The sequence below is a fragment of the Pundamilia nyererei genome, unplaced genomic scaffold, assembly GCF_000239375.1.
Source record: "Pundamilia nyererei isolate P.nyererei 1_Seehausen unplaced genomic scaffold, PunNye1.0 scaffold00027, whole genome shotgun sequence".
Lineage (NCBI taxonomy): Eukaryota > Metazoa > Chordata > Actinopteri > Cichliformes > Cichlidae > Pundamilia > Pundamilia nyererei.
This window is the reverse complement of record NW_005187428.1, coordinates 3,300,003-3,316,192: the sequence shown is the minus strand read 5'-3', so window position 1 is coordinate 3,316,192 and position 16,190 is coordinate 3,300,003. Positions and strand designations below refer to the sequence as shown.

The 16,190-nt window shown below is 39.9% G+C and overlaps 1 protein-coding gene across 1 annotated transcript in view; it reads left to right on the top strand.

Annotated features, from left to right (window-relative positions):
* The window catches only part of nell2a (neural EGFL like 2a), an 84,056-nt gene that overhangs the window by 18,077 nt on the left and 49,789 nt on the right, over window positions 1-16,190 (top strand). Inside the window, exons 8-12 of the mRNA XM_005728254.1 lie at window positions 9-68; window positions 2,275-2,377; window positions 7,559-7,650; window positions 9,215-9,320; window positions 9,865-9,993. Coding sequence (XP_005728311.1) covers window positions 9-68; window positions 2,275-2,377; window positions 7,559-7,650; window positions 9,215-9,320; window positions 9,865-9,993 — 490 coding nt within the window. The remainder of the gene's footprint in view (window positions 1-8; window positions 69-2,274; window positions 2,378-7,558; window positions 7,651-9,214; window positions 9,321-9,864; window positions 9,994-16,190) is intronic.

Below are 16,190 nucleotides of genomic sequence, written 5' to 3'. Positions count from 1 at the left end.
GCGTCAAGGGGGTCGTCTACAGGGAGGATGAAAGCTGGACAGATGGCTGCAGGAATTGCACATGCACGGTGGGGCTTCTCACAAGGGTGCTCGACTGCTTCTGCGTGCATGTTAGTGTGTGTGTGTCTGACCATTAAAAGGAAAGGGGAGGGGACATTCGGTTTTGTGATTGTGTGCATTTGAACATACTGGGTCTGAAATTATGTACTTGTCTCACTGTGTGTGATTATATGTTTGCAGGCATGTGAGCGAGATATGAATGTGTGCGGGCATTTGTATGAATGGGATATGCATTTGTGTCTGACAACATGCATTTTTAATCATGCATTGTTGTATTTATTGTATCGTGTGCATGCCTCAGTTGATGTGCGACTGTGTATGCAAGCGTCTGTGTGTAGACATACATTCTCTGCTCTTATTGTAAGCTGCCTTTTTGTCTTGAACCCCTGTTGATCAAGTGTGTGAAGATATGGCTTTGGGTGAGGTAGAGGTGCAAAGTGCAAGGGCACCGTTGTTGACAGCTTGTAGTATCATTATTTTCATGCACTAGCTTGAGGGTTGCCCTAGTTACCCAAGAAAAGATACTGTATTAAAAACCTCCACAGTACTCAGGATTAGACGCATCAACAGCAGTGCTTAATAATACGCTATTCTCTCAAGGGTCTACTTTGTGCTGCACAAAGTGTGAATAATTGCCAAAAGAAGAATTATAAGCGGCTGGAGATCTTGTGCTTGTACTACATCGACAAACAGATTTCACTGCCTTTCAGTCTACTCAGCTTCGGAACATGAAACTCATTCACTGCTACTGAACTGCTCCAACCAGCCAATGAGATGACTTTGCGCACCACTGCCCAACATGCAAAAGATAGGAAATCACATATCTCTCAGTGCACCGCACCTAATTGCACTTGACAGATGATAATTATCATCAGGGATTTGTTCTACCCACTCACCCAATGAAATCGCTTCATTCGTCGGGATAGATGTTTTGCCACTCCTGGGCTGCAATTAAGGCATTAAATGGGATATGTTCTTACCTTATGTGTGGTAATTAGCTGTGACCTTTAAAATTCAAAGGTCATGCATTAAGATGTTATCAATTATGTGGATCAGGTTCATAAATGTTGCTGTCACAGAGCTTTCATCCGTGGAAACTATGTTAATTACAGTAACAGCCGGAGAAAAGGAGATAGTATTGAAATATGTTAGATATGCAGATTACTGTAGAAATCTTCAGTTTAGTGGATTCGCAGCACAGTATTCATAGTCCTCGGCTTGGCCAGAACCCTCTGAATATTTAGAAGATGCAACATAGGATTTGGGGGGTTGAGTAAGCTGCAAACATCTGTGCATCCTGTGATTTATAATGTATTTATAATGGCATAATTACAGTCTAAAATGCATTAATTTCAATAGCAGCCTTGCATGCATTTAGCCTATGCCAATTATACAAATGGGGTGAACAATATAATAGAAACATCAACATAATGTAGTAGTTCATCATTACCAACAAATCAACAAATACTAGCTTCATAAAAATATAATTTATTGATGGACCACTGTGTTTAGCTTCAATTGTATGTTGGACAGTAAGGATTTAAAAATGGCTGACAGAAATTCCAATGTATGTTTGAAGTCCAGAAACAATGTTATTAGCCAATATCAGCCTTTGATATTAGCTGTTTCATCATCATTTATAAAAGCCAGTACATAAATTAAAAAGGAAGAGATGTGAGAAACACCCTTCAACTATTTTATGAGTGTCGACACTGCATAGATTGCCCACCAGAGGGCGCTCTGTAACTTTCCTGCAGTACCCCACCAATTACCACCAAACAGTACTGCCAGGAGTTCTCGAGTATTCCAAGTAAAGATTATATTTAATTAGCATTGTTATATTATGTTAATGAGGACAATTATTGGGGAAATCTATTTGCGTTTGAAAGAAAAAACAATATTGGCCGACATATCAGATTTTTAAATCACCAAATATCAGTGTGGGTATCGGTAAAACCTGATATTCGTTGTTTTCCAGTCTTTCCAGTCTTATTTTTTAATGTTAAATCCTAATTATTATATATCTTGTTCAAAATGTAGTATTTGCCCAATTTAGGCGATTATTTTCAAAAAAGAAAATCAATATAAATATAGTCAGATTTTTAGAATTGTTGATACTGAAGTAATATGTATCAGTTCAAGCACCAAACACCCAGTGTCACTTGAGTTCTACTAGTCACTCTTTAAACTAAGTGTTGTGTTTCTCTCTACCAGAATGGCACGGTGCAATGTGAGGCCATCTCCTGCCCTCCCCCTCAGTGCCCGGCGGGCACAGCGCCTGCCTACGTAAAGGGTGCCTGCTGCAAGGAGTGCCAGCGTGAGTGAAGTACCCTTAACCTCAGCACCCTCCTACACTCATACAATCATGGACACAATTGCGCACAAACGCGCACACATAACAGCAAAACAACCTCCATCACCAGATTTAGAGCACATATAACGCCTCCACAAGGGCTGCCTGACAATTGACCAGGGCTCTGCTGTGTTGCTAAGCTACCTCCTAACATGTCTCTTGAGATGAGTCCATCCTTTTTGCATATACATGGACCAATCAATTATTCACTAGCTGGCTTTCAAAACACAGATGGCCACCAGTCACACAGACATGAGCCAGTAAATCTGGGATCGCTGCATGTGATGTAAACTAGTTCCTATTTATGGCATGGCATGTTGAGGCTGTGAGAAAAGTGAAGAGGAAGGGAATGTGAAGGGTCTAAAACGATGCTCATAATCACACTGGCAATAGTGTCTCCATAAATGTCCATTTATTAACTTTTGAACACTGATATGTTCTAGCTGGATAAATAATTCCATTTCATCACATTGCTACATAGAGGGTCTGTTTTTTTTTTCTTTTTTCCGAAAGACTTTGAGCTAAGCAATGAACTCTTATTAGCCTCTTCACCGCAGCACTCTGCATCTCATATTCTCTCAATTCCCCTCTCAATAAAAATGGATTTCAGTGGGTATTATCGTATTATCTTTTTTTTTTTATATTCTGCTGATAGTATCCCAAATGAAACTTTAACAGATGTGATATATTTTCTTTTGAGAGGCAAAAAGAACTGCCCGCCAACTTATAGAACACAATCTAGCACATGCATTAAGCAAAGGAATTTATTACCGTACGTCTGAGTGTTTTCAATAACTGGTGTTCTCACCTGAGATGTGTTGAAGGTTACACACCATATGAGCGATAGAAAAATGTACCAGACTTTGTGCGTGTGTATAGTATTTCTTAGCAGATTTGACTCCACGTCTTGTGCAGGCTGACTTCATTTGAGAGCTTGTTCATCACAAGCACCCACGCACTTCTGCCATCCCTCTTCCTGCTTTGCTTGTAAGCGAATGACACAGTGAAAATGCTGCAAAAGCAAATAATAGACAAGATTTACTCTCTATCAGGAAGAGACAATTAGTCTGGGATGCTAATCATCTCGTGTCAGCATCTTTTTCCACGGAACCATAGGCCTAGGCCGATACGCAGGGGCTTTAAGCGGGACTGTAAATCTGCTGCCGTGTTACCCAAATACAAACACGTAGCAAGTAATGCCCTTAAACTCAATATCCCTATTCTCCCTTGTGTCAATGAGGTAGACAAACACACAGCTAATTACACGTGCTCTCGCTTTGGAGAGAAGTGTACCGCAAGTTTCCTTGCTACAAAGACATGATTTGCTCTCCAAATTAAAGGCTTATCTCACAGCGCCGGGCCTTCCAGGGAGGAGTTCTGAGTCTCTATGTTTTTGTGTGTGATTGTCTGTCAAGTAGAGCGCCAAATGGCTGTTTCAGAAGTCCTTCGCTTTTATGATACGCTGCTTTGTGATAGGGCCTGACCTCCAGTGTCAATCATTTCTCCCCCTTGTATCAGACTAGATCTGTCTGACCCCAACTGCTCATCAAACACACGCTTTCTGCCCATGTGATTATTTTAACCTCCACCACCCCAAGAACCCCCAGTTACATGAAATGGCTTCTCCTCAGTGCCTCACTCAGGAGTGAGGCACTTTCTCCCTCTGCATATTAATTATGCCATCACTTCTTCTGTTGTTACTTAATTGAGTTTGACACGCTTGATTTGGTTCAACTGTATTCACCTGAGGGCTTTAAAAAAAAGGCCTCACAAAAAAGGTGTAAATAATAAGGACAGAGTGCGTGATGCACGTTAAACAGCACTGTTAAATAACTCTTGACATCTAACTAGTGTTTGCGGTCACAGCTGAGCGGAGACGCACAGATTTGGGTTCAGCAGTTACAAAAAGAGAACAGTATGAGTCAAATCTTTTTCAGATGAAACAAGAAAAAACCTCACAATCTGAACAAGAGCCTCTATTCTTTACAAACAACAGCAATTCAGATCAACTTCCTGTTAGATCCACATCATCTACGAATTTCAAGAAAGGTCCCCTAAACAATTTCTAACACTCCTTACTTTCCCTTTAAATTATTATTTCAAATGGAAGCTCTCACATCATTTGTCTTTTTTAGTTTGTAGCATTTGGTCATTTTCTAAAACAATGCTGTTAGCTTTGTGGCATTTAAAAAACAAGGGTCAAAATGTTTGCTTCCTTTTTTTGAAGTAATTTTGTTTGTCTGGATATAAACCAAGTAGAAATGAGCTCGGGGCTTGTGCAATTTCTGTTTGAGATAATTTTCTTACATGTCACTCTGACCTCTTTTCAAAATATTTGAATCTTTCTGCTCTGCCAGCCTGGAGGAAAATAGTGTCTCTTTATCAACTGTGTATTTAGCTTACGGGCGTGGTGCATTTTTTAAAAATTATATTGATTTAACTTGGTGGGAGTTACACATGCTTGCATTGACCAGTTCTTAGTGTATTCACCACCTGCAACACATGCCAATTTCCTCTGCTTAGTTTTCAGCAACCGAATTGTTGTTCCTTGTGTGTAGCTTAAACTGTGAGCTCTCTCATGATAGGATGTAAGCAGATTATAAAATTCTGATGAGCCTTTTTTTAAAGAGCCTTTTGTCCTCATTATTTCAGCCGCTGGTTGTGAGGTCTAGTAAATTAGTTATTGATGATGCGATTTTACAATTCAGATTAAATTTGTATCGGAATTCTTCAGAGAACATGCAGATCCCAAATCTTTTCAAGCCGTATAAGAAGCTCCAAACCAGAATGAAGCATCTGTTCTTCCTGGGGTGAAAAAGTGGTTACCCCTAATTTGGGTGATATTGTGACAGATTGTTTGGCTCTTTTAATTATTTTCCCACATCATACTAAATCATTTGTATGATGTCAGAGAATATATACACTGCTCAAAACATTAAAAGAACACCTTTTCATCAGAGTATAGCATCAGGTCAGTTGAACCTCTGGGATATTAAACTGGCTAGTTAAGTAGCAGTAGGGTGTGTGGGGGGGGGGGGGTGGTTATTAATTAGTTTCAGCTGCTTTGGTGTTAATTAAATTAATAAGAGGTGCACCAGAGGTACAACAGTTAGACAACTTACAAAACAGGAATGGGTTTACTGTTAGCTGCCACTCTGTTGCTTTTGCTAGTTTTTGCAGTTCTGGATCCTACAAATTCAATTACACATTAATACGTGCCATTACCAGAAGGTTTGCTGTGTCTCCCGGCAGAGTTACAAGAGCATGGAGTAGATTTCAGGGGATGGGTAGTTACTCGAGGAGAGCTGGACAAGGCCGTAAAAGATCCTTAAACCATTAGCTGGACTGGTATCTGCAGGAACAGGATGAGCACCGCCAGAGCTACAAAATGAGCTCCAGCAGCACACTGTGTGAATGTCTCTGACCAAACAATCAGAAACTGACTTCATGAGTGTGGCCTGAGTGCCCAACGTCCACTAGCGGGCCCTGTGCTTGCTGCTTGGCATGATGGAGTCTAATTGGCATTTGACATAGAATATCAGAATTTGCAGGTCCACTACTGGCGCTCAGTGCTTTTCACAGATGAACACGTGCCAGAAATGAAACGTTCTGGAGAAGCCATGGAGAACATTATGCTCCCTGTAATACGGTTCAGCATGACTGGTTTCCTGGTGGGTCCATAATGATCTGGGGAGGCATATCCATGGAGGTATGCACAGACCTTTGCTAGGCAGGCTGACCACCATTAGTATCAGCACAACATCCTTGGACCAATGTCAGACGTTCCTGGTGCACAGCAATACCCGGCCTCATGTGCTGAGGATATGCAGGGAGTTCCTGGAGGATGAACATTGTCAGACATAGAAGACACACATGCACTTAGGGGCCACACGAATCACTCAATACTATTCTGAGTTATTCTGGGTTGAAATTTCAGCAAAATGGACTAGCCTGCTGCATCATTTTTTCAATTTGATTTTTGGAGTATCTTTGAATTCAGCCCTCTGTAGGTTGATGATTTTCATTTCCATCAAGTGATGTGGCATCCTGTCCTTCCAAACACATTACCCAGTCCATATGACTCATGTATACAGCATGATTTTTTTCGTATTGAGTGTTGCTTTCAGTGTGTCCCTTTATTTATTTATTTTTTATCAGTGTATATATGAAGAGACAGTTTTGATCATTAGGTTCGATCTAAGGTTTTACCGATGAATTAATTTGAAAAGAAAGAACAATAAAGAAAATTCAAATAGAAAGTCATTATTTTCCAATTAATGAGGTTATGAATTCAAAATGAATTATGGCCATCTTGTTTTTCTTTGCATCTGATTGGTAGCTGAAGACATTATTAACTTATTAAGGGCCAATCTGAGAAACCAGAAGGCTTTTGTGCTGGCTTAACCTATGGATAATATTTTTTTGAAGGGACCATGTCCAGTGGATATCCAGGCAAAGACTGTGTTATTATGTGGTCCTTCTTTACAAATGCAGATACATTTTTAAAAAGCTAATAAAAATTGTTTTTGTTTTAACTACAATAGATTACAATAACACCATATAAGAAAGTGCCGTCCCTGCTTTGCTCTCTGTGGAGATCATTGATCTGCATGTAGCATGAGCCTAGCTGCTCTACCTTATCAATAGAATCTGAATACTTATATGCAAAAAAATTAAAAAAATAAATAATGAAAATGTATTCAACAGCTGTTCAAACTCAAGCATCATAAGTACTGAGCTGTTATCTGTTTGGAAATGAAAGGTGTCATTGTTCGCATCCTTCCATCTCCAAACCGGCAACTGCAAGCGCTTTGTTGCATTCTTCATTTGTATTTTTTTACTCACATGTAATTCTACGGCTTTCACACAGTTCAGCTAACATTTCTGCTACTCTTTGGTGATCATTAAATATTGTCTAAATGTCTTACACCAGCACATTTTTTGGACCTGCATTAATTAATTAAAAATAGGTCACAGCCATTTAAAAAAGGGAGATGTAGGGTTATTATCCTGTGCAGATGATAAACCAACGCAGATTTTAAAAAGCACAGTGTTTTTTTATATGCATATTTGTTTAATATTTGTTCATTGTGCCATTTATTTATTTAATTATTTATTAGTGTGCATTTATGTGTCTGCTAACAGCTGTGTGCTTATTTGGTGGAAGAGAACTGGTGGAAGGAGATCAGAAAGCTGTACGTGACTCTGCTGGCAGGTGCCTGCTGTTTGAATGCAGGGTAAGTCATATCAGCACACACACACAAAGGCACGCACGCACGCAAGCAAACACACACACACACACACACACACACGCAACCATTTTCATTTAGAAGGCTCTTTAGAACGTCTTTTAGAAAGAGACCCCACATTACCTCATGGACCTAAACACTTCAAGTCTCCTAATTTCCATATTGCTCTGCATGACAGCTTACTAAATACTTACGCTGTGTGACCCACTGTGGCAGGATACAATACCCCATCTTGTGAGTTTGTCCGCTTTAGCTCAATGTCATTGATCTGTCTTGTCGCTGTCCTACAAAAAAAAAAGAAAAAAAGAAAAGAAGACCGAATCCCACTACTCAATTTTACATTTGGAGGCCAAAATGTAAAAAAGAGGTGTACCTGTCAGTCAGAGAATGCCACATCTATTCTTCAGTACCAATCATCAGATACCACAGTGGTCCCAAATTAGATTCATTCCCCAATTATTCAAAGTATTTGCTTTTGTCTGCCTGGTGCACCAGATGGGTGGGTTGCTCACTTTTGGGAGTAATTCGCTTGATGACATTATTCCAGGCAGGCCCAATCAATCACAGAAAAATGATTTGAAGTTTTTAATCACCCAGCTCTATCATATCATCCAGCTCCTCCATGAATTCTGCAAAGCTCCATTAGAATCTGCAGTTTCAGACAGCTGCCTGGCTTGCTTGCCCACACCTGGCCCATCTGTAGTCCCAGTTAACTGACTGGCAGTCACAGGCAGATCAAAGAAGTGCTGTCAGTCAGCCCACTGCTGCAGACTTCTGCAGGCTTCCCCTGACAGCTGCTTGTCACGTCTCTGATCTTCTGTCTGCCTGCTGGCTGCGAGGGAGGTGGGTTGGGTTGGGGGCGCAAGTTTTGGGTGGTGGGTGGCCAGAAGTAGATGGCAAGGCTTGTTTGGAAAGTTGTTTGGGGACTTTTGGGGGAAGACTTTTGGGGACTTTTCCTGTGCGTTAGCCGAGATCATGGCATATTATAAGGACGCCTTTTTAACCTCCTGATTTAAGGTTATCCTCAGGAAAACATTTGTCCACTAGGAATTAACAGAGGAGGTCTGTTGTTTTTGTCGAACTATCTGTGGCAATCTGGAATCTAAAAGGGCATCAGTTGGAGGTACAAGGATGAGATCATCACATTGGCCTGCCAAAGGCATGCAGGGAAACAGAACCTCATAATCAGGTTTTACACTCTGACTAAACGCACATGCAGGGATAATCTAGAAGATTGATTCACTGTTAGTGTAATAAAGATGCATCATAAATCCTGATGTAAATTGCTGAGGATAACAAGAGAAGAGGAGCGTGCTTTCCCCTTCTTCTTTCCCTTTCCACAGGTAGTTTTTTTGGGGCGAAAAAATGTGATTGACCAATGAGTAATTGGCTTATAATGAACACAGCGGGAGCAGGGAGAGTGGGGCCATGAAAGAGGAAACACAATGGATGAATAATTACCTATATAATTACCTCTGGGCCCTTAGGAAATGAAGGGGGCAGAGTTCACCTAAGAAGTTGCTGACAAGGATTTTGCCTCCTCTCTTCACAGGACAGGACCATGCATCGAGTGGTCCCCAGTGAGCCTTGTCCCGAACTCAACTGTCCGGAGTCGGAGCAGATTGCTTTGAGTGGCAGATGCTGTAAAGTCTGCAGAGGTATTGAAGAAGCATGATCTTATGCTTCAGAAAACATGCAAGAATTCAGACCTGTTAATGCACGAAACCTCTACACCTTTGGAGCATGTTTATATGCTAACTGTTTGATTTTGACATTTGATTTCAGGTCATTCAGCATGCCATTTACACTTTTTTTTTCAAATGAATTCTCCCTACAAGGTGGTTGGGTAGTTTTTCTGTTCTTTTCTGTAAGAAAGATCTCCTTTATTTTAAAATAAATTGCAGCAGTTAAAAAGTGCATGTGAAAATTGAATTGAAAGTTGTAAAATAATAAGTATGGTCTTTAAATTTTTACCTACTCATTCATAGTGCAGCGTAGTTTTCTGTGAAGTCAGATGTAGAGAGCATATTTGAGTGTATTGCCCTCATATACTAGTAAAAACACCACAGTTAAGATACAGTGGAGGGAAAAAAAAAAGGTGTGGAGCTATGATATAACCTTTCGACTGCCTCTGTATGCCTCTGTCACTCCTCTCCTTTTCTATCCTCTGAGTCTCACCCTTTTCCTCCCTGCCTCCCGCAGGTCATGACTTCTGCTCAGAGGGCAACGGCTGCATGGAGAACTCTGACTGTGTGAACCTGGAGGCAGGAGACTGCTGTGTTTGTAAGGATGGCTTCCGCCCACTGCGAGATGATAATGCCTACTGTGAAGGTATAGTGTGGTTCTGAATAACAATCTCTGTGTTAAAGTTTAGCAACTAGCTGCTCCCAAAAGCAGTGCCCAGACAAAGGCGAAGGTTTTATAGATTTATTGAAAAGCAGAAAACTTGAGTGGGAGAGGGTTTAGAGACAGAGGAGTGAAGAAAGGGTGGTCGGGGTTAGCAGTGTATGTCGGGTGAAAAGCATGATGAGGAGCTAAGTACACTGTAGACTGTCAAATTAGGAATAATGTGCAGAATGGAAAGTTAACATTGGCAACAGGAAGAACAGGAGAAACTGGACCTGAAGTAATGGAGCAGCTAACTCTGGAGGTGATGGTGGGATCTGGCAGGGACTGAGAGGAGAGACAGTTTGATATACGTGGTGAGACAATATTATGTTGTGGTGCCAACCACAGGGGTTTAAGGCTTGAGAGGAATAGCTGTGCACACAGATATGTGTTCACGACAGGACCAACAGACTAACAAGAGACGGAAAAGTCTTGGGACAAAGCGCTTTAGAGATGACATTTGCAGCGAGGTGGAAAATGAGGACGTGTTGATCAAAGGATATACTGGATATAAGTCTCTTTATTCTCTCTTACTTTTCTTATTTTTGATGTATTCATTCACTTGTTCAGTGTTCCAAAAGTAATACAGCATTTTTATAATGTTTTATATGAATCATTTTCCTTCCTTTAGACATGTCAACATAATAATAGCCAAGATTTTTCTTTTACTTCTGCAGAGGTCATCTTACAGTCAGTGTGACAGCTTATTTTCCAGCTTCCAAAAGAGTGTTTATGCTTTTCAGTCTGGAGAATTATAAAACGAACGGTACAAAATTTGCCTCAGGCCTTTGGTAGATAATCCAGCACAAAGAATCCAAAACATTAGGTCACCGTTTCTAAATGTTTATAGTTTTTATTTTACGAAGCAGCAGGTTATTTGTTTCCTAGTTTGACTGAATCTCATTCAAAAGGTTACCCCCCACTCTGTACCCAAAAATGTTTGGAAGCTGTAAATAAAAAGAGAATGCAGCTATTTCTGTAAATCATTAAAACCATAAATACTTGTCGAATGTAAAATTGTTTTGATGCTGACAACATGTGTCAGACTGAGAGAACAAAAGACTAAAAAGATGAAGAAGGCTTCAGCACTGTGAACGACTAATAGGGAAAATAGGTGAACATAGATTAACTTAAAAATAATGTACCTCAGTCTTAAAATAAGATAATTTGGGTTTTTCATCCTCAGGTTGCATGATGTCATTAAAGGATTCAGGGAATCTGGAGAAAGTGCTGTACAGGGGACAAGTAGAAACCAGCTCTAAATGGCCATAATCTTTGTGCCCTCAGGTAGCACCGCATTAAAAACAGACTGATTCTCTAGCTGAAGTCACTGCACTGCCTTCGGGAGCAAAAAAAACATTGCCATCAAACAGCTACAGCAAATAGTTGCTTGCAAAATCAAAATCATGGACTCTGCGTGCGTTTTGATGCATAAATGGCAGAGAAACCGTTCTGTACAGTATTGATGATAGTGTGAGGTCCATAAATATGAGTAACTTCCCATTGATGCAAATGATAAGGCCGGTTTTGGAGCAACATACTGCATGTCGCCATCAAGATGATGTCTTATTCAAGGACAGCTTTGCTAAACCACATCCTGCATTTCTTTAAACTTTTTGGCCTTGTAATCAAACACTCTTTGAAAATATTCAGCTTGTTATGAAAAATAGAAAAGAATTAATGGTCCTCATTCTAAAACTCCAAATTTGTTATTTAATGTGTGATGTTTCAAGCACACCTGCTCTTCATCAGACTGTGAAACACAGGGCAGCGGCATCTTATCGCCTGTGACAGGTCACATGATTGACCGTGATTGATAGCAATAACATCTCATCAGAACCGAATCGTGCCTTGTATAGGACAAACAGTTGATAAATAATCTACAGGTCATGCATATTGTAACTCAGATAAAGGTGCCTCAGCAGACAAAAGCACATTATGAAAAAACAAAAACTACAGATTAGGCCCCGAAACCCAGGAGAGTTAAATAATTTGCAAATGACTGCATTCTATTCAAATGTTATACTTTGCTGGTTTTATGCTTAGTTGGTTAAAGTGTCTGTCTTGTAAACAGGAGATCCTGGGTTCAAATCCCAGCAGTGCCTGATTCGTAGTGTTTGTTGTCATTGTTAACAGAAGGTAGATTTCCACAATTTCATGTACAATGACAATAAAGGGCTCTTCTATTCTATTCTGTTCTTTTCTCTCACACAGCCTGGCTTTCATCAGAGTCAGCTTTTTATATTTTTTACCTAAAAAATGGAAACACATGGGAGCATTTTCAAAATATTTTCCCATAAACCCCTTAGTTGAATTCACGGTCTTTTTTTTCACATAATCCTGTTGTGATGGGAAATGTAATCCTCTCATTATCTGTGTCCACATCAACAATAACTGCTTTTCATAATACAATTCGAGACCCTTGTGTTTGTCTTCTTAGTCAGTAGATTAATTTCTGATATAAAAACAAGCTCAGAGTTTGTATGCGTGCATATGTTATTGGTCTCTCTGTTGGCCATCAGATCGCTCATCACTGAGGTCATGTATTACTAAATGCCTGCAAAGGTTCACAAGTCTGCTGCCTTTCTGCGCTTTTAAGTCAAACACAATGGGATTAATTATATCAGCGCTCTTCCTTTACACAAAGAGACACTGTTTTCCTTTATTGCCTTTTGAACGCCCCACACTTTTAAATTGCCCGACTGAAAAACATTGTCTCCACCTCATTGAGCAGGTCATTTTATGTTGATGGGGAAGCTATGAAAAACCTGCTCACAGAGTTCAAACGTTCACCCTAGAAATTGATGGCGCTTCAGATGAATTTCTCATCTGCCATCTTGGTGGAATCTTACCAGATGCGTCATTAAAAAATGATAACTTTATCATCTCCAATGCTATCCTGTACTAAAAAATGTAGCAAACATCATGTAATAACTGCTACCCCTGTGTATCTCTGGCGTTAATGAGCAAACAGGGTATCAAAGTTATTTAGATTCATCTGCTTTTGACCCCGACAGCTGCCCTGTCAATATTCAGCCTTCTTGATCTTTCTTTTTTTTATTGTGTCTGTGCAGTTTTAGACCCTCAGTCCGTGAGTTCATGCCTACAGTCATCGCTCTCTCTCTAATGTAATCAAGATGTGGCTCAAGTGTCACATAAGAAGACAGGCTTCTTATTTTATTTTTTTTTAAATTGTAACAAGGGTGTAAAATGATTGAGTAGTAGTACTTCACAGCTTCAGTGGATCGCACATTAATTTAGTGATATGAGCAGTTGTCCAGGTAATTAGTCAGAGGGAATCTGCATAATTACAGATACTATCTGACTTAAGTTAATGAGGAGTAATGCTGTGGGTTGCAGGTTGTAATCAAATAGTAAATGCAACCCTCATCCACCATAGCAGTGTATCTCCATGATGTCCTTGAAAACAACATTCAGACAATGGTGGGCAATAACGAACATTAACGGCAACGCCGTTGCTGAGCTGGAACCAGTGTCACAAAAGGTAAGTGTAAACAAATGTGCAACAGGAATAATTTAGCACAGTGCTAAATAATTTGTTTTCTTAAACATTATTGCTGTTGTGTGTTTGTTTACACTTACCCAGTAATAAATCCCACAGTGGTGGAGGTACTTGCTACTTACTAAACATTAGTTATAGAATATGAAACATTGTACAGCTTCTCAACAGGAGAAAGGAATTTAAAATGCTATACCTAAACCATTACCTTGAAAATATTGCTTAGATTGTAGGCAGTACATCAGGAAGATTGTGAGTATGAGTCAGACTGAAGCAAAGGATTTTGTATGATAACAAGAAGACTGAATTTAAACTTTCTGTTGAATTAGTTACATTAAACTTATCTAAACCCCTGTTTTGAAGGCTCGTGTTGAGCTTTTTGGTTGCCTTCATATTTGTATTTTTTAAGTAGACGTTCAAAGTGAGCATCAAGCAAACATTTAATTATATGCAACATTCACTGACTGGAGGAAATTTGTTTAACATTTAAACCTATTTTCTGCACATTCCAGCACATAAAATAAAATATTTTTTTGTGTTTACACTCAGTCTTTCAAATAAATGCAAGTAAAACACAACAGAAAATAAATAAAATCAAAGACTAGCGGTCCTGTTGCTCTATTTTCACCTGTATAGCAGGAGTGACGTAGGCGGAGGTTTACCCTGGTGCAGGTGTGCCGCAGCGGTCAGTGGAACAATCTGCGAGTTTCTCTGTGAATTTCACATTACGTGGTAGCGCACTCAGTGCTTGCTCGGAAGTTAAGCGGTTTTCTTCCCACTCAGTGAACAGCGGACACTAATGTTTTTGTCACTTTTTATGGAATCAAACTCAAAGTAAGGTCAGTTCTTCCATGCTTTAAACGCTGCACGCTCATACTCTCTCCCGCACTCGATATATGATCCGTTGTTGATCTGCACACAGCTGTTGCCACGAACGTCGCACTTGCTTACGTCATTGTCATGAGACACTCTCGCAAGAAAATCACGGTTTTAGTAACGCAGTAACGCAACGTGCTTACGGGAAAGTAACAGTAATCTAATTACCGTTTTTGCAATAGTAATCCCTTACTTTACTCGAAAAAGTAATCGGATTACAGTAACGCGTTACTGCCCATCTCTGTTGTCCACACAAGAAGTATGTGAAGTAACAATATTATAAAAGCAGGAAAACTCTTGCAAGCATAGTTTTAGTGTTATAGGCATAAAATATCTGCGCTGACCATCTTAAGACTTTGAATTGATGGAAACTGAGCTTTCTTTTAGGTCCATGAATGGGTTTCACCTCTCATCCGAGGGACTTCTTCAGTTCTAAGAAGTCCCTCAGATCATGTGACCCTTACGACTCGCATGATAATAGGGTGGGTCAACTGCTCTCAGGGCCACCTCAAGTGACAACCCCCCACTGGAGGTTAAATACCTGCTATTCCCCATCAGCTTTTAGAACTGAAGAACCCTCACAGATAAGAGAGAAACGTGTTTATGATCCTAAAGTGAAGCTCGGTTGGCTTCAGTTCAAGCACTTAAGACTACCATAACCTGGCTGACTGACTGTGATATTTACTGACCCTTTCCTGTTAGCTTTCTTCGTGGTATGTTAGGTCTCCTGCTAGCAAACAGTCCACCACAGGTAATGTAGTGAGTTGTAAACACAGACCAAAATAAAATTGAATTGGATCGATCGTGTCTGCTGTCACTGACACTCGGCCTGGCATTTCAAGTTCGGATCAGATTGATGTCCCATCCGAATAACTGATCAGTTCATCATTTATACAGAGTATTCAATGTAACAACAAAGTATCACCTATAAAAGCACAACATTAAGTTCTTATAGGATGCACAATACATTACTATACATAAATAAATGTGGGAAGCATACACATGCAGTGTAAATATCCCAGCAAGTCTTTAATTCATTTCAATTCAATTGAATTTTATTTATTTAGTGCTAAATCACAACAACAGTTACCTTAAGGTGTTTTACCTTAATTCAACAGTACAGCTGCTAGCTTGCTACACAACAGATGTAGTTACAGATATTTGTAATTAGTGATTGTTTTTAGGAAGGAAATAAAAGAAATATCCCATTTTCCTAAAAATATATCCAACAAGATAACCAGCATAACAGTGTCACTTAAGCTGAAACAGCTGCAGTATTGTAGTAGTGTGAATTGAAAGACTCAAAAAACATGTTAAAAGTTTGCAGCTTGGTTCCTTTTGCTCTTTAGTGATTGCAAGTTTATCACACAAGCTCTTTGAACGTTTTCAGCAGTTCATTCTTGTAGAAATAAGAATGTAGCCACCCATGTCATTACCAGCGTAAAAGTGAGTGCAAGCAGACAGACCTGTGCCTCCAACATCAACACTTCAGGCCCCAAGTATTCATCTCCATTCATCTCGAGAGCAGGCTGACTCTTGCTATGAAATTGGATGGCCGTGATTGTGGTTAGTTTTTGCATCAAAGACTGCACAGAGAAACCTGAAATTGAGTCAATTTGATGATGGAGTTCTCTCAAAAGCAATTGATTTTTTCTTCATCTGTCTCTGTACACAGTACATGATTGTGTGTGTGTGTGTGTGTGTGTGTGTGTGTGTGTGTGTGTGTGTGTGTGTGTGTGTGTGT